This window comes from Gopherus flavomarginatus, chromosome 4 (genome assembly GCF_025201925.1).
Source record: "Gopherus flavomarginatus isolate rGopFla2 chromosome 4, rGopFla2.mat.asm, whole genome shotgun sequence".
NCBI lineage: Eukaryota > Metazoa > Chordata > Testudines > Testudinidae > Gopherus > Gopherus flavomarginatus.
The window spans coordinates 16,320,184-16,344,214 of record NC_066620.1 but is presented as its reverse complement, the minus strand read 5'-3'; the positions used below and the strand labels follow the sequence as shown (position 1 = coordinate 16,344,214).

At 45.1% G+C, this 24,031-nt stretch overlaps 2 protein-coding genes across 2 annotated transcripts in view; one reads left to right on the top strand and one right to left on the bottom strand.

Annotated features, from left to right (window-relative positions):
* Positions 1 to 1,642: 1,642 nt before the first annotated feature.
* On the bottom strand, positions 1,643 to 7,317 carry LGALSL (galectin like). The gene is made up of 5 exons (XM_050952231.1): positions 6,957 to 7,317; positions 6,217 to 6,288; positions 6,008 to 6,096; positions 5,406 to 5,583; positions 1,643 to 2,715 (listed from the first exon to the last, which is right to left on the bottom strand). The coding sequence occupies exons 1-5, from the start codon at positions 7,230 to 7,232 to the stop codon at positions 2,572 to 2,574; spliced, it is 759 nt and encodes a 252-aa protein (XP_050808188.1). The 5' UTR covers positions 7,233 to 7,317; the 3' UTR covers positions 1,643 to 2,571.
* The window catches only part of LOC127050347 (uncharacterized), a 57,172-nt gene continuing 39,902 nt past the window's right edge, over positions 6,762 to 24,031 (top strand). The window contains exon 1 of the mRNA XM_050952225.1: positions 6,762 to 6,821. The gene's annotated coding sequence lies outside the window, so the exon portion shown is untranslated. The remainder of the gene's footprint in view (positions 6,822 to 24,031) is intronic.

Here is a 24,031-nt window from a genome sequence, read left to right as displayed (position 1 = left end):
GCACCTACACTGGCTCTGTGCTAGCAGAGGATTGTTCTTTCTTCGGCGATAGCCCCCTTGGGCCAGTTCCACGAGCATTATGACTGGATTCTGCTGGTAATAGGGTACAAAGAAGTAGCACCACACCCAAAAGCCTGCCCCTAAATGTTCAAGATTGAGAAAATGCTGGACCAGTTGGCTACTAATGTATCTTCTACCTGCATCTGCCTTGCTACTGTAAACAGTTTCAAAGCTGGGGAATAATCCAGAGGTTTCATGTAAAAGCATCTTTTCCTAGGATTTTATTTTTAAGAATATATTTTTGTATTGAAACACGGCCAACATTCTTAACACATTTGAAAATGACACAGTCATTTCATTACTTATGTATCATGTAAAATGGATAAAAACAAAGCAAGACAGGAACATTTCATATCAAGAATCAACCTGCAGTACAAACAGAGTCCAATTTACATATAAAGTCACACACCAGAAAAAGTCACCTGAAAATAACATTTAGGCTCCGATTTAAAAGGGGGGTGGTGCGGGGAGGGCAAAAATCACAGAAATTCAAAGATAAGACTAAAACTCCATCTTTAATTTGCACTGTTTGGCTAGGGGCCCAATCCTGATCTCATTTGCATCAGCAAAACTCCACAGACTTTAATAGAGCTACTTTTCATTTATATTAGTGTAAGTGAGATACAAATCAGGCCTCTATGTTTTGAGCTTATACGGCACCTCATCCAGAGGCCATTGGAGTCAACAGAAGGACTCCCGCTGATTTTAGTAAACTCTGGATCAGGGCCATAGTTGGAATTTTAGCTCACTGTCTAAGGCTTCCTGATTCAGGGCCAGATTAGCTCAAAGTGAGGACAAAATGAACTGACTGACAATTGGTGTTCTAGCTTTAACTCTGGCTGTTTCAGTTTTGGTTGGCTTAAACCAGATCTTTATCATAAATTTAACATCGTTCAGAGATTATTCTTCCTTTTTTTTTTTTTTTTTTTTAATGTTGTACTACAAAAAAAGGCTTTAAAATACATGTCTTAAAAAGTCCCTATAATACATTTTTATAAATTATCTAAATAAATGTTTATGTCACTGACTAGAACATCTCAAAAAGACTTGTTGTAGTCCATTGTGTACATCCAAGGAAAAGTGTATGAAGTCCTAAAGAAACTATGAAAAGTTACCGTGTTCATTCGTACTGTAGAGCAGCTACAGTGTTTAGAGAGCTATATTTATTATTTTAAAAGCTTTGGAAAAAAGTTATTCATGTGCAGTAGCTGATTTTCAAGTGCTAATAACTTGGCTGTACACACACTATTTTCAATTTTAATACCAAAGACCAAATTCTGCCCTTCGATGCGAGCAGAGAATTTCCCACTTACCCCCAAAAGGCTAGCGCCCATTATGAATGGATGAGAACAGAATTAAATTCTGCAGACTAAGTTTCAAAAAGCACAATTAAACCTACAAACCTTCTATATAAGATTTTTTTTTAAATCGCTGTAGCTCAGACTTAACATTTACAGTAAAGTTATAAAGTCCTGAAAAACAGTCTATTGTGAATACACAAGCAGACCCCCTACCTTTCTGGGTCTAGAGGGCACAATTAGAATGTAACCGATCGTTCAGCAAAACACCTGTAGTGCTTCAATAATGATATGTCAAGTTTACCCAAAGAATCTAAGACATTTGTACATTCAAAATATGTATACTTTGCTGTTCTTAACTGTCAGTAAAATCATTCATTTTTACTAAGAATACATACAGAGATGAGTATAAATAAATAAACTACGAGTAAGCGTCAAAGTCTGTATTAACGTTCCATTGTGCAAAAACTTGTAACAATCTACATTCTATACAAAATACCCTGACTAAAATATACAAGCCAAATCCTGAAGCCCTTACTCAATTTTTGCACAGTCACCTCTTCCGCTGGCAGAAATCAGCCTAATTCCACTGAAGTTAATGGAACTATACTGATTAACATCAGCTGAGGATCTGCCCCTTTCTTCGGCAAAACTCATAGAAATCAATGAGAATTGTGCTCAACTGAAGAACTCAAAGTTTGATCATGAGTCATGACCCACAGAAGTCAATGGGAGTTTTGCCATTCATTTAAATGGACACAGGATCAGGCCCTGGATAAGGATGTCAGCATTTGGCCCTGTGCTGTGCTACACTAATCCACTTCAGTGCAGAAACTATTTGAAAAAAAAATGTTTTTTAAATCGTGGATCAATCGCTGGCTTTAGCACTTGTTTCAGAAATTGCCTCTCTCTGAGAAGGTTAATAGCTGCTTCAACTTATGACAAGTCTGTAAATCTTTCTGAATCCATTCTAATTTGATTATACTGCATGGAGGGGCTAGTCAGTCTGAAGAAAAATGGCTCAGTGTCTATAAATCAACAGCTTTCTTCAGTAGGATAAATATCCGTTCAATTCATCAACATATTCTTTACTGCACACAGGAAAGAAACAGTGATGCTTGCCTATGATAGTTGTGTCCAAACGCAGCTGTCACTGATCTTCCAGACAGAAGATGGCACCTGAGCCAGTTTGGAATCCACAGTTTTCACTAGGTCAGCCAAGTTTAGTAAGACGAAGATCTCCATTTATCTTTATTGTGTCAATTGCTGACAGCGTTTCAATACGATGGTAAAAATCAAAAAGCTGATGTCCATCCACAAATACTCTAAAACGTGGGTGCTCACAAAGTATTTCAACCTGTAAAAAATAAAAAGGATGAACCAGGTTCACAGGGTAACTGGAGTGCTTCATTTCCCAGGGCACAAAATGTCACTCAATTATTCTTTACATGATAACTGTTGGTCATTATATTACTGAAGTACCATATACCAGTGAGGGCATCGTGGCCAAATTCTGCCTTCCATTACTCTCAGAGATCTGGAGTTACTTCACAGAGATCCTTGAGGTTACTCTGGATGTACAGAAGTACAGTCAGAAGCATATTGGATCCCAGTCCTATTGTTCTGCACACAAAAGTTCCACTGGAGTTCAATGAGAGTTCCCAGTTCGGAATAATGGCAAAAAACAGGCCCCATATGCTAAGTAACATGTAATTACAGAGGGATAGATCATGCCTCCAAGGTCAGGTGTGGATTTCTACTCCCTCCCGTGCAGAATAAGAAGGGTAGTTGCTTCCACAGCACTGCCCCTCCCTTCGAAGGACTCTCTGGGTGTTGAAATTCATGACAGAGGAAGAAATTAGGGACAGGTTAAGCTGGAGCAGGTAGAGGATGGTACCACACCGGGTGTGCCTGGAGTCAGGGAAGGATGCACATCATTTCCCCCTACTGCCCTATGGAGACACCTTGAAAAAGTGCTGTAGCCTAGTGCTGTATCATCTGTTCTGCACAGCATTGTCCATGGTGACTACTCACATTTAAGGGAATCCCTAATCTAGCTGCAGTCAGAGGGAGTCACCGGTAACTAAGCTCCATCAGAGCCATATTACCAGGAAGCAGGGATGTGAGATTGCTGGGGGCAGAGTGGGTCCATATGATCCTGACCATAACAGATCCCTGGAGATCCTCGAGATATGGTCTAACTGTGATTTTTAAAGGTTAATAGGAGCAAACAAAGCACCCTCAGGCTTTCTGGGGCCTTGTGCAAAATCAGACAGGCAGTGCCTGAAGCATGCTTCCATAGCCTACCCTGTGTGGAAGACTGTTAGCTTTTCGGATTGGAGGATGATTATCTTAGGGCAGGATGGTTTAGGAGGATTTTTTATGGCGGTCAAAGAGGCTTTATTACTAGGGAGAGGGGTGAGGCTTTTTCTGGGTTAGCTGCACGGAGAAGGCCGCCTGCCTGCCTTTCTTCTCTGTGCACTTTGAGGTTGCTGAGAGCAAGGCCCTGTGCAGAGGCACCCTTTGTTGGCCGTGATTAGTGAAGATGTCTTCATATAATCATAAAAATTAGAGATGGGAAAGGATATTAGGTCAATCCAGTCCATCTCCCTGACAGTGCAAGATCGTTCCTTAGATATCACTTTCAAACTGCTACATCTTTACATTGTATAAGATTTAACTTCAGGGTACAGAATTACTAATGACACACACACACACACACACACACACACACACACACACCCCTCCACCTCGATATAACGCTGTCCTTGGGAGCCAAAAAATCATACCGCGTTATAGGTGAAACCGTGTTATATTAAACTTGCTTTGACTCACTGCAGTACGCAGCTCCACCCTCACAAGAGCACAGCTTTACTGCGTTATATACAAATTTGTGTTATATCAGATGGCGTTATATCGAGGTAGCAGTGTATATATATATATATATATATATATATATATATATATATATATATATATATAATCTTTTAACACAATGGGCCAAAATCAACCCTGGAGTAACTCCATTGGGGACAAACAGTTACACCAAGGCTGAATAAAGCCCTCTTTAACTATAAAAATTACAAACACTATGTCCACTATGATTTTATAACCTGTATGGGAAAATATTCTATAGCTGCAAGTATGAGTGTACCTATTGGGTTTCTGGGTGCAAGTATGAGTGTAGCAGGTTGGTTACCTGCTTCTGCCCTGAGGGGTTTAAAAGCAGCCCTGGAGAGGGCTGCAGCTCTAAAAGCTGGGCTGATTGGGGAAGCAGCCGCAGCTGGGCCACACCCCAAGCAGGCCACAGCTGGCCTGTATAAAGAGGCTGGGAGCCAGGAACCCAAACAGTCTCTCTCTGCCTGTAGAGAGAGAAGGGCCTGGCTGCAAGGAACTAGAGACAGGGTACTTGAGTGGAACAGGGCTGGGGAAAAGGCAGAGCAGCTGGGGAGCTCCAGCCTGGAAAGCCCCAGGCTGTGGCTTAGTAGAAGGCACCAGGTACTGGGGTTGCAGAGGGCAGCCCAAGGGGTAGGCAAAGGCAACAGGTCCAAACCCCTTTGCCTATGATAAGTGGCTGATAGTGCAATCTGCCCCAGTGAACGGGGGCTAGATGGAGACTAGGCAGTAGCCAAAATTGAGGCAAAGTGAGGATAGTGGGTTGAGGGTTCCCCAGGGAGGGGAGACCCAGATTGGTGGGGTACTGCCTGGGGGCAGCACTCCAGTTAAAAGGGCACTGGGGTCCAGGGAGAGACACGGGGCCAAGAGGATAGGCAGATCACCGGCCCGCAGAGGGTGCGCCTGGCAGGAAAAAGAGCTAATTCCCAAGGACAACCAGCAGGAGGCGCCACAGGGGTGAGTCTGCATGTCTACAATAAGCATATGCATGAATACATACAACTGCTGAGCAGTACCTTAATGCCTTTAGGTCTGTCAGTTGTTACCGCAACAGAGGAAATTCTTGTACCTTAATGTGATTTCTGAACATGCACACGCATCAAGTAACACCTTGTCAAAGATGAAGTATATTCTTCTGCTGGTGGTACTCACCCTAAATGGCTGGTCTGGAATAAATGGAAAGTAAGGAATTGATGATTGTTCTTCGCCCCATTCGCCAGATATACAAGAGTTTCTGAGGAACTGTTTGTCTGTAAATACAGCTTTCAGTTCAATGGCTACATCTGCAGGAGGATCTTCTGATTCCCCACATGTCAGACTGATGTCAAAGCTGAAATAGGAATAAAACTGCTCTCACTTTGCAAGAAAGAAGCAAACAAATCCAAAATGCAGCACGCCTAATTTCTAAGCTCATTCAACAAGCAAATCTGAACTGGTAATGGGAAATAGTTAGTCCCCAAAGTTGAGAAAGGGACCGTGACACAACATACTCTGCTCTTATATTAAACTGTGGCCTCCTTTAAAATGTTGGGAAACAATGATCCTTTAAGAAATGCCCCCTCTATGGGTCAAAGGAAAAATCAGCACTCTAGAATCTCTGATTAAAAATAGCTGTCTGCAGGAAATGATGGATGTTTGGGGGCAAATTCTTGTCATGGGAAGGTAGTACTTTCTTGAGCTCTTCGTTGGGAAAATGCAGACAGGACTGGAGCAGCCCTGCCAACCAGAAGCAAGCTCTGCCTCTGCGTTATTACCTCTCGGGATTGAGATCCACCATGCCCATAACTAAGATCTTCTTTCCTGGCCTCATTCCTCCTTTGATGTGTCCACAAAATGGGACGATCTGGAAAAGAACAGCAGGGAATCAGAGGGAGGAACCCTCAGGCTGGAGACAGACTACGCCAAATCCAGACCACAAGCACAATTATAGGAATGGGAGGGGTAGCAAGTCAAAATCATTTACCAGCCGTGGAAAATACACATCTGCTTGCACTGGCGATCCCAAGGAGTTGTTTAAATGCCCGTCCTCTATTTTCTAAAGACAAAACAAACACACACTGAGACAGAGAAACCACTGCTCCTTCTGTGCGTTTATCACCGAGCCTGCCTCTGATTGGGACGGTCTGCGGCAAACAACAGCTGGGGGAGGTCTCTCTGCCGCCTGCCAATTTAATTTCAAGTCACCTCCTCGATATGGTCCATATTCCGAACTCCTTTGCCAAACAAAGGGTGTTTCCTGCTCTCCGAGGGTGCTTCTGTTAACTTCCCAGGGAGTATTCAGGCTCCAGTTCAAAAGCCAGACGTCCAGCCCAGGCAATATTTAGCTACACACACACAGTCTTTCCCCCAACCCCTCTCCCCGCCCCTACCAATGTCCAGCTGCACAGACACACCACTATCTTCCACCTGGCGGGGGAGGGGGAGATCCACACAAGGGGGTGGGTTGCCTCCCCCCATTCAGCCGCCGCATCCTCCCTGACCGTAACACACCCATAAACCGCAGTCAGCCGGGCCGGTTCACCGCAGGGGAGTTGTTGCTGCTGCTGCAGCCGCCGGTGCTGCTAACAGGTACGCGGCGGCCGCTGCCCGGAGCGGCGCTAGACGCCCAGCGGCTCAGTCCCGGGGGTGGGGGCTCTGCATGGCCCCAGGAGCAGGGCCGTGTCGTCCCCCACCCCGGCAGCAGGCAGGAAACGGGGCACTTACCAGCGCGTCCCTCTTCGCCACTGATCCCGCCATCTTGTTGAATCGGTGCAGTTGTGAAGGCGCAGGCGGCCGGTGCGGGGCTGGATCAGCGGGAAGGGGGGAGGGAGCGGGACGGGGCTCAGAGGCGCTGCTCCGCGCAGGGCTGGGCGGGGGCTCGGCGCTGGACCCGGAGCCCGCCGGCTCGCGTGCACCCAGACAGGCTGGTGCCGCCGCAGTGGCAGCGGCAGGGGAGGTGGCAGCAGCGAAGGCTGCGCCGCCTCGCCAGGCAGGCGGCATATAAAGCCCTGCCCCGGCCGTGGGCAGCCCGGGGCAGGGGCAGGGGCCGGGTGGCGGCTCGGCGAGGCTGTTGCAGCGTGTTCCACTTGCAGCTCCTTTGAGGCGGAGAGGAGGGGGCCGGGGCAGCGCCGCCAACGGGGAAGCGGAGGCGAGCAGCTGAGAGCCAACGCCAGGCTCCGGGGGGCGGCGATTCACAGGCCTCCTGCCTAGGATAAGGGTCCCACGGAGAAGGGGCGCTTGGCTCAGCGCCTCAGGAAGAGAGGGGCCTGCATTTCACACGCTCCAGCAGTCAGGGATGGGGGCCCCAAAACGTCTCCTTTGTCACCTGGGCTGCTCCCAAAGCAAGACCCCGAATCTAAACACCCTCCAGCCTGCTGTGTTCCACCTCTCTCAGCCTGGGCTTGGACCAGACGTTTGCAAATAGCCCCTGTATTTATAATGGGCCAAATCAAAAGTCCAGACTCAAATGCCCCTCAAGCTTCGGAGTCTTGTAAGCTGGGATTCAGATGTTGTGGCTTCTGCCACCCTGAAGATCTTTGCTCCTTCCTGCTGGAGACGCAGCTCTGCTTCCATCATATTCCCCGCTGCCGAGAGTTCTCTGCTCCAGAGAGACACCAAGAGCCAGCTTTTCATTTGCTAGACCCAAGCTTCCTGAGAAGGGTGTACTGAGTCATGAGTTGTCCCCTTTCTAGTTCCCCTAGCACGGGGGGGGGGGCGCAAACTTTTTGGCCCAAGTGCCACATCTGGGTATAGAAATTGTATGGCAGGCCATGAATGCTCACGATATTGGGGTGTGGGAGGGAGTGAGGACTCGGGGGGTATAGACTCTGGGATAGGGATGAGGGGTTTGGGGTGTAGAAGGGTGCTTTAGGCTGAGACTGAGGGGTTTGGAGGGCAGGAGGGGGCTCCGGGCTGGGATCAAGGGGTTTGGAGGGTGGGAGCAGGATCAGGGTTGGGGTAAGGGATTGGGCTGCAGGAGGGGCTCAGGGGTGCAGGCTCCAGGCAGTGCTTACCTCAAGCAGCTCCTGGAAGCAGTGGCATCTCCCCCCTTCGGCTCCTATGCAGAGGCACAGCCAGGTGGCTCTGCTGTGCGCCGCCCCATCTGCAGGCACTGCCCCTGTAGCTCCCATTGGCTGCGGTTCCCAGCCAATGGGAGTTGCAGGGGCAGTGTGCGGAGCAGAGCCCCCTGGCTGCCCACCTACATGTAGGAGCCAGAAGGGGGACATGCCGTTGCTTCGGGGAGCGGCCCACAACCCTGCTCCCCAACTTGAACACTGGAGTGGGGCAAACCCCAGACCCTGCTCCCCAGTGGGAGCTTGAGGACTGGATTAAAATGGCCGATGGGCTGGATCCGGCCCTCAGACCGTAGTTTGCCCACCGCTGCCCTAGCAGAAGAGGTTCTGGTGAGTGACCAGCTGTTCTCTCTCAGTCTGGTCATGCTGCTGAAGGAGAAAATAGGCTCTGTGCCTGGTTGTAGAGCTTTGAAGTCAGCAAGACCCCAAGTGCTTGCTTCTTTCTTGCTTTGCTTGTACCTAGAGCTGGGCCCTGAATCGGCTCCCAAGGTGTCAGGGCAGGGGGATTTGAAGATGAGGTTTCTGAAAACCAGGAGCAGTTGAGCTGGAGAGCTGTTCATTGTGTTTGAAGAGTTTGATTCATTTTATTTTAAAATTGTTGCCTTCACAGTTGAGTGGCTTGGGATGGGGAAAGAAAGGAGGTCATGGAGTCATCAGACACTTCTAATGGTCCCACTCCCTGTCCAGGGACAGAACCCTGGCCCTCTAAATATCCATTTCTGCAGAGAGGGATATTCTAATAGAGGTGACAGACATCTCCCTGCCTTTTCTACCATCCCACATTTTTGGCAGCAGTCTTGCTTCCATGGAAGTCAGAGTTTAAGCCATTGACTTTAGTGGGAGTAGGAACTGGTTTTGACACTGCTACAGGTAAGTACATTAGGCCTTTTTCTGATACAGATTTACGTATATTTTGTTTACTTTTATACTGATTTTTTGGGGGTGGCATTTTTCTACTTGATTCAGAGTTATTCTGAGATCCACTGTGCCTATGTAAAGGTGCATCCCTGAAAAACAAATGTCTATTGCTACATTTATTTACATTTTACAGTCAATGGCTTTAAGTAATTTCATATATTAAGGGCCTGATCTTTCAGCTCTTACTGAGGCAAAACTCTCATTGAATGGTAGTGAGATCTGCAGCATCAGGCCCTCAGTATGTATTTGCTGCTACAGAGTATTAGGTAATATACTAGTCTCTTGCCCGTGTCATATAGCAAGTGTTTTGAATTTTTCCCTACAAACATTCTAATGACATAAGCTAATTGAGTGAATCAATAGGGTGTTTATTGCTCATTACAGAGGCCCAAAGACTAGCTAACACCTACTCACTTGGAGAGTTCTTCCTTACAGAAGATGGTGCAATAGGGAATCCTAGCTCCACAAAATAAAATCTCTTGAACCCATTCTGCTCTCGGTCACACTAGTACAAAACTGCTGAAGTCAAGGAGACCTTAATGATGCTGCACCCGTGTGAATGAGAGAATAACAAAGCACCTCTGACTAAGGAAATCACAGCTCTTAGTGCCTTGTGACTGTTAGAATTCACTGTATTTATCACAAAATGATTGATTTTCTATTTGGGACAGTGTGGTAACTGCATTATTCATGAGTTCAGTGTTCTACTGGGATTTAAAGAGCCCCCTCCCCCGCCCCTGCTGCTAGGATTTGGTGACATGAATGTGGACAGATGAACATAATTTCTGCAGGGACCATAATGAGCAGCATGGCATAGTGGAATGAGGATGGGACTTTTTCCTGTTCTGTTTAGATTCTTATGCCACTCCCATTATCATGGTCTCAGACTGCCTGACTTGCGGTCAGGAGACCTGACTTCTGATTCTGGCTGGGCTGTGTGGCCTTGGGCAAGTCACTTCACTTCTCTATGCCTCAGCTTTCCCATCTGTAAAACTGGGTTGTTAGCACTTACCTCCCTCTCCTCCTCACAAAGGTGTTATTAAGATTAATTAGTTGCAGTTTGTGAAGTGTGGAGTGAGCGTGTAGTTGTACTATTATCTGGGTTTTAGATACCGTAGTGAGAGGCACCTATGAAATAAAGTGGCTGGATAATAATATTCACTCTGTCTAAATCTTCATTCACATCAAAATATCAAGATTCTATTGGGCACGAGCAAATGTTGTGAAAATATTAAATTATTGGACCAAATTTTTCAATAATGGCTGATGATTTGGGGGTGCTTTACTTTCTGAATGCCCAGTTTCAGACATCTTGGGCTTGATTGTCAGACATCCTTAGCACCTGCAGTCCACAGCAGGCGCTCAGCACTGCTGAACTTCACACTCACGGTTTCCTGAGTGGGGCTGGCACAAATTGGGGTAAAGAATCAGGAAGTCATAATGGGCCCAATCTCAGTGCAGGAGCAAATCTGGGCTGGTTTGTTCAGCTATGGGCATTCACCGCTTGGGAAAAACACTTTCCTCAAATCATGTTAGGAAATTGAACTCGTAAACAGTTCAGTAACATGGTGCCATCATATATTAAAAATTATTGGCTTTGTGTTAAGTTTAGTGCATTTGAATAATCACAAGATAATCACAAAGAGGATTTTCTAAGTGGAAGGTAGTTTATTGGTTTTGTCAGTCCATCTACGACGCCGTTCTGTGCTCTCAGTTATGCTAATGCAGCCACACTGACTCCATTAGGGTTTGTACCAGTCTAACTAAGAGCAGAATTTGCTCTGAGGGTTTTAATTTTGTTTAACGGAGCAGGGACTCGTATTCAGCCATACACTGTGCTTGAGGAGCTCTTCTGTGAAATATTTCACCCCCTTCCATCTTGCTCTCATTGTAGAGGAACCCTCCCCCCCATCCCTTGTAGAGGGAGACCCTTTAAAAAGATTTGAGGTAGCTGACTTAAAATCATATAGGCAAATCCTTCAGGCGAAACGTTGAAAGGGGTCAGCAGTAGCAGGAAGCATGGTCATTATTACAACTTTTAAAAAAAATTAAACTAAATCTTTCGTTCCTGTATAATTAAATAATAAAAACGTGGCCCTTCTAGCTTCTTTGCGCTACATTTGTTTTGGCTTGTTTACAGAAGCTAGAATAAATGTCTCATTTGTTCTCTCGGGCCTGGAAGGATTTGGTTTAAACAACGTGCACTGTGAGGTGGTAATGAAGGAGCAAATTCCTTACGTTTTAGGTGGAAGGAAAGGACACGACAATCTGTGCCTTTTGCTTTCTATCCCATGTTCTCCTCCCCTACACAGTGGCCCATGCAAACTTTGAAAGGCATGCTTCATGCTACCCACAGGGCCAGCGTGGAACTGTGCCAGGTGAGGGAGCCACACAAAAACCTCACCACCTTCTGCTGCCGGGGGAAGGTTCAGCCCTGTTCCTCCCTCTGAGGAGCAAGACACCAGAGGGAGCAGGGAGGAGGCAGGATTCTGGTTTAGCCTCACCTCTACATCAGCCCTTCTGGTTAGCCCAGCAGAGGAGCTATATGCTCCAGGCTTGTGATCCACTTGGGCACACAAAGAAGTCCTACATTCGAGCATGGTCGCTTGAGAAATGACCTCCCTGCAACTTGTTCTGGAATCATGTAGCTCCCCCTCTACACAGGGCTGTGGTGTAGACACTGCAGTCGAGCCCACAATGTTCTTCAGTAAAGAGAACTCTTGAGCTGAGTCTGCTCCCCTTACATGAGCAGTTCCATTAACTCCTCTGCGGAAAAGGACCCTGGCAGATGTGTGGACAGACCCTTGTGACTGTGTGCAGCCCCACTGGAGTCAGTGAAGCTCTGCGCAGACACAAGGGTCTGACCTCACAGACCTGATTGCAAACCAGAGGCTAGGTGAGCGGTATCTGGCCCCAAACTAGCTACTGCACAGAGAAGTGAGTATTGAATCCTTCACCAGTAGGCGTGAAAGCCAGGCAGGAAGTGGCATGGTGGGAACAAAACTGAGGAACATTTCTCATCCCTTCACCCAGGAAACAAGGCCATTGCTGGGGGCCTGTAAACCCCGCACATCTCAAGTGCTACTCCCCTGAGGGATTTCAAGAGATGTATCTCATTTTTAGTTGTCCTTCACCGAAAAGGAATGCAGCATGATTACAGTTTTGGTGTGGCATAATTACCCAGCGTTTCTCACCTCATTACATCTGACATGGCTATGTTCATTTACAGGTTTATAGACTGACTCGTCTTGCCACCGTGGATTTATGAAATTGCTGTCAAGATGTGAGGTGTATGCCGGTTTCATGGAAGCTTTGCCTGGTTTCAGGGTGGAAAGAAACTAGGGTCCATATTTAGTAGCAAGCTGGAGTGCCTGAGCAATGAGTAAGCAGATGCAGGAGAAAGTATAGCTACAAGTTCTACTCATATAAGCAAACTGTGGCTGGAGCCAAACTTTTTAATCGTGTTTTGCATGTGAATGAGTTCAGAAGAATGACAGTAAGGCTCTCATGGTATCATTAAACATCTGTCAGGGTCCCTGGCTTTTCATCCCCAGCTTTGTAACTCAGCCGTTGTAAATCATATGGGGCTGGAACCTGCTACCTGACAGAGGTTTGACAGACCGTCTATAATTCTGTGTAATTTGTCTGTGCTGGTGTGCCAGTTGGGGGAAGGGTAAAAGGTACTTTCCTTTCTCTTTGTGCACAGATTGGAACCAGTCGCAGCTCCTGTGTGCAGCGTGTACAAGGAGTCCATAGCACTAGCATTGCCACAGTGCTAGACTTCCAAAAGTGGGAGGGGTTTGTTGGGGATGAGTCTTTGGTCTTGACTTCTAATAATGCAGGAGGTCATGCCAAGACTGGCTTTTCCTAGAGGATATGGGTCCCAACTTTTCCATACTATGTGGTGGTTGTTGCTGGGGAAAATATGTTCCCATTAATCCTGGCTGCACCATAAGAATGGCCATACCGGATCAGACCAATGGTCCATTTAGCCCAGTATCCTGTTTTCTGACAACGGCCAATGCCAGGTATCCCAAAGGGAATGAACAGAACTGGTAATCATCAAGTAATCCATCCCCTGTTGCCCATTCCCAGCTTCTGGCAAACAGAGGCTAGGGATATCATCCCTGCCCATCCTGGCTAATAGCCATTGATGGACCTGTCCTCCAGGAATTTATCTAGTTCCTTTTTGAACCCTGTTATAGTCTTGGCCTTCACAATACCCTCTGGCAAAGAGTTCTACAGACCAACTGCGTGTTGTGTGAAAAAATACTTCCTTTTGTTTGTTTTAAACCTGCCGCCTATTAATTTCATTTGGTCACCCCTAGTTCTTGTGTTATGAAAGAGAGTAAATAACTCTTCCTTGTTTACTTTCTCCACACCAGTCATGATTTTATAGACCTCAGTAATATCCCCCCTTAGTCGTCTCTTTTCCAAGATGAAAAGTTCCAGTTTTATTAATCTCTCCTCATATGGCAGCCGTTCCATACACCTAATCATTTTTGTTGCCCTTTTCTGAACCTTTTCCAATTCCAGGATATATTTTTTGAGATAGGACGACCACATCTGCTTGCAGTATTCAAGATGTGGGCATACCATGGATTTATATAGATATTTTCTGTTTTCTTATCTATCCCTTTCTTAATGATTCCCAACATTCTGTTTGCTTCTTTGACTGCCAATGCACATTGAGTGGATGTTTCCAGAGTACTATCCACAATGACTCCAAGATCTCTTTCTTCAGTGGTAACAGCTAATTTAGACCCCATCATTTTATATGTATAGTTGGGATTATGTTTTCCAATGTGCTTTACTTTGCATTTATCAACATTGAATTTCATCTGCCATTTTGTTGCCCAGTCACCTAGTTTTGTGAGATCCTTTTGTAGTGCCTCACAGTCTGCCTGGGACTTAACTATCTTGAGTAGTTTTGTATCATCTGCACATTTTGCCACCTCACTGTTTACCCATTTTTCCAGATCATTTATGAATATGTTGAATAGGATTGGTCCCAGAACAAAACTGACTATTTATTCCTACCCTTTGTTTCCTATCTTTTAACCAGTTACTGATCCATGAGAGGATCTTCCCTCTTATCCCATGATAGCTTACTTTGCTTAAGAGCCTTTGGTGAGGGACCTTGTTGAAGGCTTTCTGAAAATCTAAGTACAATATACTGCTGGATCCCCCTCATCCACATGCTTCTTGACCGCCTCAGAGAATTCTAGTAGATTGGTGAGGCATGATTTCCCTTTACAAAAACCATGTTGACTCTTCCCCAACAAATTGTGTTCATCTACGTGTCTGACAATTTTGTTTTTTTACTATAGTTTCAACCAGTTTGCCCGGTACTGAAGTCAGGCTCGCTGGCCTAAAATTTCTCTGGAGCCCTTTTTAAAAATTGGCATCACAGTAGCTATCCTCCAATTATTTGGTACAGAAGCTGATTTAAATTACAGTAGTAGATCTGCAATTTCACATTTGAATTCCTTCAGAACTCTTGGGTGAATACTATCTGGTCCTGGTGACTTATTACTGTTTAGTTTATCAACTTTGTTCCAAAACCTCGTCTAATGACACCTCAGTCTGGGACAGTTCCTCAGATTTGTCACCTAAAAGGAATGGCTCAGGTGTGGAAATCTCCCTCACATCCTCAGCCGTGAAGATGAGTGCAAATAATTCATTTTGTTTCTCCGCAATGGCCTTATTGTCCTTGAGTGTTCCTTTAGCATCTCTGGTTGTTTAGCAGGCTTCCTGCTTTTGATATACTTAATAAATTTTTTGCTATTACTTTTTGAGTGTTCGACTACCTGTTCTTCAAATTCTTTTTTGGCCTTCCTAATTATATTTTTACACTTCATTTGCCAGAGTTTATGCTCTTTTCTGTTTTCCTCACTAGGATTTAACTTCCACTTTTTAAAGGATGCATTTTTGCCTCTCAGTGCTTCTTTTACTTTGTTGTTTAGCCACAGTAGCACTTGTTTGGTTCTCTTACTATGTTTTTTTAATTTGGGGTGTACATTTAAGTTCTGCCTCTATTATGGTGTCTTTAAAAACTTTCCATGCAGCTTGCAGGGATTTCACTTTTGGCACCGTACCTTTTAATTTCTGTTTAACTAACCTCCTCATTTTTGTGTAGTCCTCCTTTCTGAAATTAAATGCTACAGTGTTGGGCTGCTGTTAAATTTGTTAAATTTAATTTATATTATGGTCACTGTTACCAAGCGGTCTATCTATATTCACCCCTTGGACCAGATCCTGTGCTTCACTTAGGACTAAATCAAGAAATTGCTTCTCCTCTTTTGAGTTCTGGGCCTAGCTGCTCCAAGAAGCAGTCATTTAAGGTGTCAAGAAACCTTATCTCTGCATCCCATCCTGAGGTGACATGTACCCTGTCAATATGAGGATAGTTGAAATCTCCCATTATTATTGAGTTTTTTATTTGAATAACCTCTCTAAACTCCCTGCGCATTTCACAGTCACTATCACCATCCTGATCAGGTAGTCAGTAATATATCCCTACTGCTATATTCTTATGATTAGAGAATGGAATTACTATTCATAGAGTTGCTATGGTACAGTTTGGTTCATTTAAGATTTTATTTAATTCTACGATATCTTTCACATATAGTGCCACTCCCCAACCAGCACGATTTCTTCCATCCTTCCAGTATATTTTGTACCCTGGTATTACTGTGTCCCATTGATTATCCTCATTCCACCAAGTTTCTGTGAAGCCTGTTATATCAATATCCTCATTTAATACCAGACATTCTAGCTCACTCATCTTATTATTTAGACTACTAACATTTGTATATAAGCACTTGTCATTTTTTAGCTGTCTGCCATTACATGATGTAATTGAATAGGACTCTTTTTCATTTGACTGTTTCTCATCAGATCCTACCTGTATTTTATCATCTTCCATCCTCTCCTCCGTACTAGGACGTAGAGAATCTTCCATTAATAGATTCTCCCCTAAGGGATGTCTCTGTCCGAAGTACATGCTCCTCCGCACCTGTTGGCTTTCCCCCACCCCTTAGTTTAAAAACTGCTCTCTGACCATTTTAATTGTAAGGGCCAGCAATCTCCTTCCATTTTGGTTTAGGTGGAGCCCATCCTTCCTGTATAGGCTCCCCCTTTCCCAAAAGTTTCCCCAGTTCCTAATACATCTAACCCCCTTCTCCCTACAACGTTGCCTCATCCATGCACTGAGACCCTGCAGTTCTGCCTGTCGAACTGGCCCTGCGCATGGAACTGGAAGCATTTCAGAGAATGCTACTGTGGAGGTCCTGGCCTTCAATCTCTTACCTAGCAACGTAAATTTGGCCTCCAGGACCTCGCTCCCTGTGTCACTGGTACCTACATGTACCATGGCTACCAGCTCCTCCCCAGTACTACACATAAGTCTACTGAGATGTCTCAGGCATTTTCCTGTGGTTGCAGATCGCTTATCACACCTGTATGCAGAAAGTCATCACAGTCCCTGGAGGACACAACCCTCTCTAGGCCCTACCATGGCAGTGCAAACCCCCACCAGTTCTTATGCACCCGTCAAAGTGCTGCTCCAATACAAACGCTGTCCTCTTGCACACTACTTATTGAGGAGGCTGTTCCCACCTGTCATGCATTTGGATCTCATGGGATGTCCTTATTGCCAGCTGAGCCTAACCCCTGTCATTACTCATTCATCTACCCACATACACTCCAAAACAGTGGGATAATTAAGGAAGGGCAGCAACTGGCTTTGAGAGAGGAGTGGAAGATACTGCATCTCCCTCAGGGGCTTCGGCTGTAAAAGACTTTCATGTATTAGGATAAACAGAAGAGTACCTGAGTACGCAATGTGGCTTGGGTAATTAAGAGATTTGTTTCTAATGAGCTACTGAGTCAGCATCCATTGGTGATGCATTTGCTGTGTTCACAATGGTCAGTGAAAACTTCTTGCCTGGATCTTCACACAACGCACAGTCAACCTGTGGAAATCCTTGCCAGAGGATGTTGTGAAGGCCAATTCTATAACTGGATTCAAAAAAGAGCTAGATAAGTTCATGGAGGATAGGTCCATCAGAGGCTAATAGCCAGAATGGGCAGGGATGGTATCCCTAACCTCTGTTTGCCAGAAGCTGGGAATAGGGGACAGGGAATGGATCGCTAGATGATTACCTGTTCTGTTCATTCCCTCTGGGGCACCTGGCATTGGCCACTGTCGGAAGACAGAATACGGGGCTAGATGGACCTTTGATCTAACCCAGTATGGCCGTTCTTATGATTACAAAAAGTCCTAAGTTCCTTTTTGGTAGGATTTATGGTCTGTTGTAGCTAGCTTAGATTATAGGTCAGTTTGATGACAATTAGATCATCTAGTCTGACTTGCTGTATAACACAGGCCATATCATTTCATTCACTTACTCCTGTACTGAGCCCAACAACTTGTCTTTGACTAAAGCATATCTTTCAGAAAGGCATCCAGTCTTGATCTGAAGACTTCAGGAGACGGAGAATCCACTGTGTACTGGTATGATAGGTATGGAAGACATCAAAACTATATGCATTTATATCATTATTGAGCAGAAGATTTGCCTTCAGTTCTTATTCACATGTATTCACGACACAGGAGGCGATGGAGGGGTGGTGGTGTCTGTGGGGGACTGTACATTGTTGTAAAGTGGCCTCAACGTTTCGGTTTTCCACTGGAGCTGAATAGCATCAAGATGTTGCTACGGAAGGAGAATGTGTGCAATCGAAGGGGCCCGGAACCTAGCTCATTGCCTCGGGTCTTTCCTGTTGTACTGGTACCTCAGTGGAGTGTACTGGAATGAGCAATCCTGGTGTAGTGTTATACAGGGCCTGATTCTCCTTTCCCTTCGCTGCTGTTGCTGTTATATTAGAGTTTGTTTACAGGGGATACTCAGGAAAGTTAATCTACGTTAACTAAAGATGTGAATTTACAGTGGATTAGTTAAACTGCATTAAATCCCTGTGTGGATACTGTCATTCAGAATTAAAGTGGCCTTAATTCAGTTTAGTTGAATTTACTTCCAAGGTGTAAAGATGGATGATAATGAGGCGCACCCAATATGAATTGCAGTACTGGATCAGGCCCATGGTCCAGCCTGTCTCCTACAGTGTCCAGCACCAGCAGCTTCATAGAAAACGACGTTTGCTTCGATAAACGTCGTGTATAACTGTAGGCAGCATTGTAAGAGCTTGGATGTGAGCGGAACTACTCTTCCTCGGGACAGTGCTGGGTTCCCTAGCCTCTCCCTTCTGCATGTCATGGTTGAGGTGAATTGGGTAAGTGACCTCTCCACACATCACATACCATTTGGTGTGTTCATAGACACACTCTCGCACACTCACCCCTATGCAATGCAATTGATGGAGCAGCAGAACAAACAGAACAGGACGGGTATTTAACATGACTGTGTATTGTCATGCGTTAATTGTTTTCCTTTCTGACAGACTGATGAAGGAGGCCAGGATCCACTCCAGCACCAGCTGTTTGTTTTTCATAATTGGCTGACATATATTATTTATACAAAGTGTTTTATAATTTCAGATTAAAAGGATCATTTATTTCACTCTATGAACCTTTTCTTGTTGCTCACTGAAATGTTTTGGTATGAGTATCGCCTCGTGGGTTCACATTTGCCTCATGTGCATGGTGGAGAAATCAGCCCTCCGAAGCTCTCAGTGACTGGGACCAAACAAACTCCTATTTGAAGAGATGGGTCAGATGAATGAGTCATTTAACCACACATACTGTTAATCCCCAGTTAGGATACTCTTTGGTGTCCATTTATGTTGCAGAATATTTATAGATCGTGCGATGTGTTTATTAAACAGAAGGAGGCACGTTGAACCGAGAACTTGTGCATAAATGTAAGTCAGATATGGGATTAGCTATTTTTTTGAATAGCAGTCATGGACAGGAGGCTTTTGGATCTTCAAAGTCCTCCCACAGCCACATCCATAACTTCCAAATGCATAGGGTGGGCAGAAGTGATAGTTACAAAGATCTGATAAGAATCAGGATATCCATAGGTTGTGGACCATGTCTTTGTGACCTCAAGGCAGATTTATTGTACTGTGTTTTATCTGGAGCTTACTTTGAAAAACACTGTGTTACCATCTCTCATGATTTTATCATTAGTCTCATGGTATTTGATCTCTTTTCTTAAGCCTCATCTCCTGGAGTCATGTTATTTCACGAGACTCTCAGCTTTTATTTTTTTAATGTAAGTTTTTGGCCCTCATGGGTGTGGAGAAAAGCCTGAAAATGTGACTTCCGAATGGCACAGAAACCAGAAGGAAAATAAAAAGAACTCTTTTTTTTTCATGATTTTTAAGCCAATCTCATAAATTTTTGTGGCCTGACTCATGAATTTTGAATGCCTGGGCTTGGCTGTCGCATTGCATCTGCTGTAGCACTTGGGAGCATGCCTGCTAACAAGCTTTTGCCCATGAAGCCCATGCTCCACAACTCTCATTGGCTGCCTTTTGTCCAATGAGTGTGCACAAAAAGGTCCTTGTACTTCTCAATATGGACATCGTAAATTACTGTGGGACCACTCTGCCAGAGAGAGACAACCTGTTGCTTTCTGTTTTCCTTTACAATAATTGGAAATGGCAGGACTGAAGCTCCTGGCAGCCCCCCAACATAAGCTCAAGGGTATTGTAGCTGCTTCTCCACTGAAGACCCATGTGTGTAGAATCTGCTTCTCACCAATAAATAGTGCATATTTATGGCATCTGGAGCTGGGCTCCAGCTGTGAGGTTTGGAGCTGCATCTGGCTGTGAATTTCCCCACCGTTCAGGGCTTTTCAGGTCCATGTCTAGGGTGGCAAGGCACCTTCTCAGTCTCCCCAGCCTCTGCTGCTTTTAGCCCTGGTGAGACAGGCTTGAGTAATCTGGTCCCCCTTGGGACACAGGGGAAGTCTGTTCCTTTCCTCCACCAGTCGTTTTTAGAGTATATTTCTCCCTTGTGGGAGAGAATACTGCCTCTCCTGGTGAGGCTCGCTGTCTTGCTGCTCCTAACCTTCTGGCAGTAAGGCTTCTCTTCCCCCCTCTTTCTTCCCAGGGGAGGGTTTAAAAAGGTCTCAGGCAGCCCTTAGTTGGAATCAGCTGATCCTAATTAACTTCAGCTAGCTCTCTCCCAGCTGATTCTAATTGATACCTTGGCAACCCCTTCTCAGCTGAACCTGATTGACCCGTAGTTACCCCCCAGTTGATAGGGAGGAGGGCCTTTTAACCCTCTGAGACTGGTTTCTACCCCTCCCTTGTAGCTGTCTGTACTGAGTTTATCACACTAGTGACATCTTGCTGAACAAGCCTCAGTACTTTTTTGTTACCATTGAGCTTTATCTGGGTGGGTGGTTATTTTATTAATAGATACTGGAAGCTGGGTAATTATTTGTTGTGCTGGGTTCGGACAATGAAGCCTTTTAAAAATGTTTGTCAGGTTTTTAGTTACATTTTGTGGGATGCCCAGTGGCCTTTGTGCATAATACAAAAATATGGAGCTCTAAGAATTCCGCATTTTAATTCCTCCTCACCCTTCACTCGCACTCACTCATGCCCGTCACCCCAATCGGGGTATGGGCCACCAACAACATATCTCCAGAGTCCTCTATCCTGGGCCATTCGTTCTAACTTGTTCCAGGTATAGCCCATTTTTTGCTATCAGCCTGAAGGTCACGTCGCCAGGTGTTTCTTGGATGGCCTCTTTTCGCTTGCCTTGAGGGTTCCACCGCAGTGCCTGTCTGGTGATGCTAGTTGGCTGCTTGCGTAGTGTATGTCCTACTTCTTCTGATTTCTTCCTCTGCTGGGAGTTGACAGGTCCTCTCCAAGAGGTGGATGTTACTGATGGTGTCTGGCCAGCCGCTCTGGAGAATCCTTCTGAGGCAGCTATTTATGAAGGTCTAGATCTTTCTGATGGTTGTTTTGGTTATCCTCCAGGTTTCAGCTCCATACCCTTGACACCTTTAAATTGCAATCGGAGGTTGCAACTGAAAAATGTGCGATGCTTCACAGCTAGCGGGGCTTTGTCTAGAGTGGACGGAGACTCAGCTGGAGTCTGAGACTGGGCCTTGCTCTCCTAACTCACTTTGATGGATCTGAAAATTCCCCCCAACTCTTAACCTCCTCCTCAGCTTTACAGGCCACCATCACGGCCTCTGTTGACCACCGTTCCTGTTGACAATGCAGCATAGTGCTACCTCAGATACAAGCCCTGGCCTAAAGTGTGGTTCTGCTTTGAAAAATGAGCACAGAAATAACATCCTGGGATTTCATGTTTATTGTCTCAGAGACTCCATTCCCAATGTGCTTTTCTCCCTATGACGGCCAGCTCTGCAAATTCAGCCTGGAATCTGGGAGTCAAGCTGGGTCTTTATGTCCTGCACATCATCATCAGTAGTAAAGGTTCTGTAGGATAAATTCTACCCTCAGTTGCAGCTGTGCAACCCCACTGCTTCTCTTATCTTCCTAGGCTCTGCAAGGCTAGCAGGAGTGAAGGAACAGTAACTGAGTCATGGAAGATGGCAGCTGTGGCTCTGCTGGCACACAGGGAGTGTATATGTTGGGTATGAAAGTGCCACATTTTCACAAGTAACCTGAGGATTCCACTCCAATGAAGCCAGGGATTCCATGGCCTAATGGAAAGCCCACTGAAGACAATGGGAGTCTTTCTACTGATTTCAGTGGGCTTTGGATCAGGCTCGCAAAGCATCAGGAGCAGGGCTGAGGAACTGAACCAACATCTGTTAAGAAACTGAGTATTGCTGGATTTACCAGTGACTGTGTAAAACAGGTTTCTCTATATTTTAACATTTGGTTTTTGGTATTGAATTCTTTTATTTTCCTTCAATAATGTAGTGTTACAGCCTTATCTCACCTTAGGCTTAAAATTTTTTTTGGTTTTCATTTTTTTATGATAAAAGTGAGTAAACAAAGAAGAAAAGGCAGCAACACAGAAACATATTATCCACTTATAACAATACTACTTAGCTATTATACAGCACTTTCTGTCAGTAGATGTCAAAGTGCTTTACAAAGGGGGTCAGTAGCATTATCTCCATTTTGCAGATGGGGAAACAGAGACTCTGAGAGGTAAAGTAACTTGCTCAAGGTCACCCAACAGGCCAAGTTGATCATTGTGGGTGCTTCACGGATACCAGTGGTGAAGTGGAGTGGGAACAGCCTGGAATGCCACTCCAGTACGATTTCAGAAGGTTGCCAAAGTAGCAGCTCACATGCACTGCATGGAGGATGCCACTCTGCAGAGGACGGTGCTCTACCCTCTCCATTCTGATAGCCTTGAGAATGGATGTAGGACTCTCCCACTGGTGATATCCATGTGCACTGGGTGAGGATGGTGCATAACCATGCATGTCTGTAAGAACTCAGGACTTTTCCAAAAGCTGCAAGCGGGAGGATTCTGCCCTGAGCGACACTTTACCATTGGCAATGCTGAAATGTCAGTAGTGATTCTGGGGGACCCAGCCTGCCCCTTGCTCCCCTGGCTCATGAAGCTGTATGCTGGCCACCTCAACCACACCACAGACAGATTGAACTACTGGGTCAGCAGGGGCAGGATGATGGATCATCGAGAGTGTTCACTGACTAAATTAGATCTCAGTGAGAGGCATTTATTTCTCCAGTGGGTGAGAGATCCCTAGATATATGGCTTATAAAATACGTTTGGGAATTCCTCATGGAGTGGTTTAAAAAAAAAAAAAAGAGGGTAAACTAACTAAAACTAAACTCCATATTCCCCAAATGAGAAGTGGGTAAACTCCGTTTACCCTTGACTGCACTATGGCTTAGGATAAAAAACATTATTAGTGTGTTTAGGAATCTTCTGTTGAACTTATTGGTTCAGTTGTGCATTGCTTAGATTTGAGGGTCACTCCCACCCAGAAGACTAATGGAGTTGGAACACAGATGGCAGCTTTGAGGTTTCATTCCCAGTGGCTAATGTCCCTGCACTACCCCCACAAAGTCAATTTATCCAAATATTCCTAAAAGAACCACCAAGTACCCAGTCCTGCAATTGATAGGGCACATTTTCAGCAGTCAGCCCATGCTTATCATTTGCAACAGTGGAGCCCATGTCATCAGGACACAGGGAACGTGTTTGTCCATACACGTTTGTGAGCAGTATTGAGTGTTCCTGGTAATTGCTTTGGAATGTATTGCAGCATAATTTTTTCATTAACTTTAAAATGCATCACCTGTCGCTTTCACCCATCTGTTTCGCTTATCTCCTCAAACAAGTATATCAAGAATTGGATAGCAGGGCAGGGACATGTTTGCATATTAACCCTGAAATGATGCACCACAAGAGAATCAGAATATTTTACCTAGCCGCAAGTCTGAGACCACTCTTAGATTTGGAAGTACTGGCAATACGGATGATGATGATAGTAATTAATAAGAATAATGTAACAGTTCAAGCAAATTCTTTTCATCCTGGCTGTTCAAGGAGTGAAGTCTAATGGTAAGAGCAGGGGACTGAGAGTCAAATAAAATGTTGATTCTAGGTTATTGGGTTTTTTTGGGGGGGGAGGGGAGGTTGTTTTTGTTTTGCCAGGCCTAGGCAAGGAGGATAATTTATATTTGTCTTCTCAGTCCATGCTTACTCACACAAGAAACATTCACTAACCATCTTATTTAGGGTGACCAGATGTCCCAATTTTATAGGGATGGTCCCTATTTTGGGGTCTTATATAGGCTTCTATTACCCCCCACCCCCATCCTGATTTTTCACACTTGCTGTCTGGTCACCCTAATCTTATTGGACCT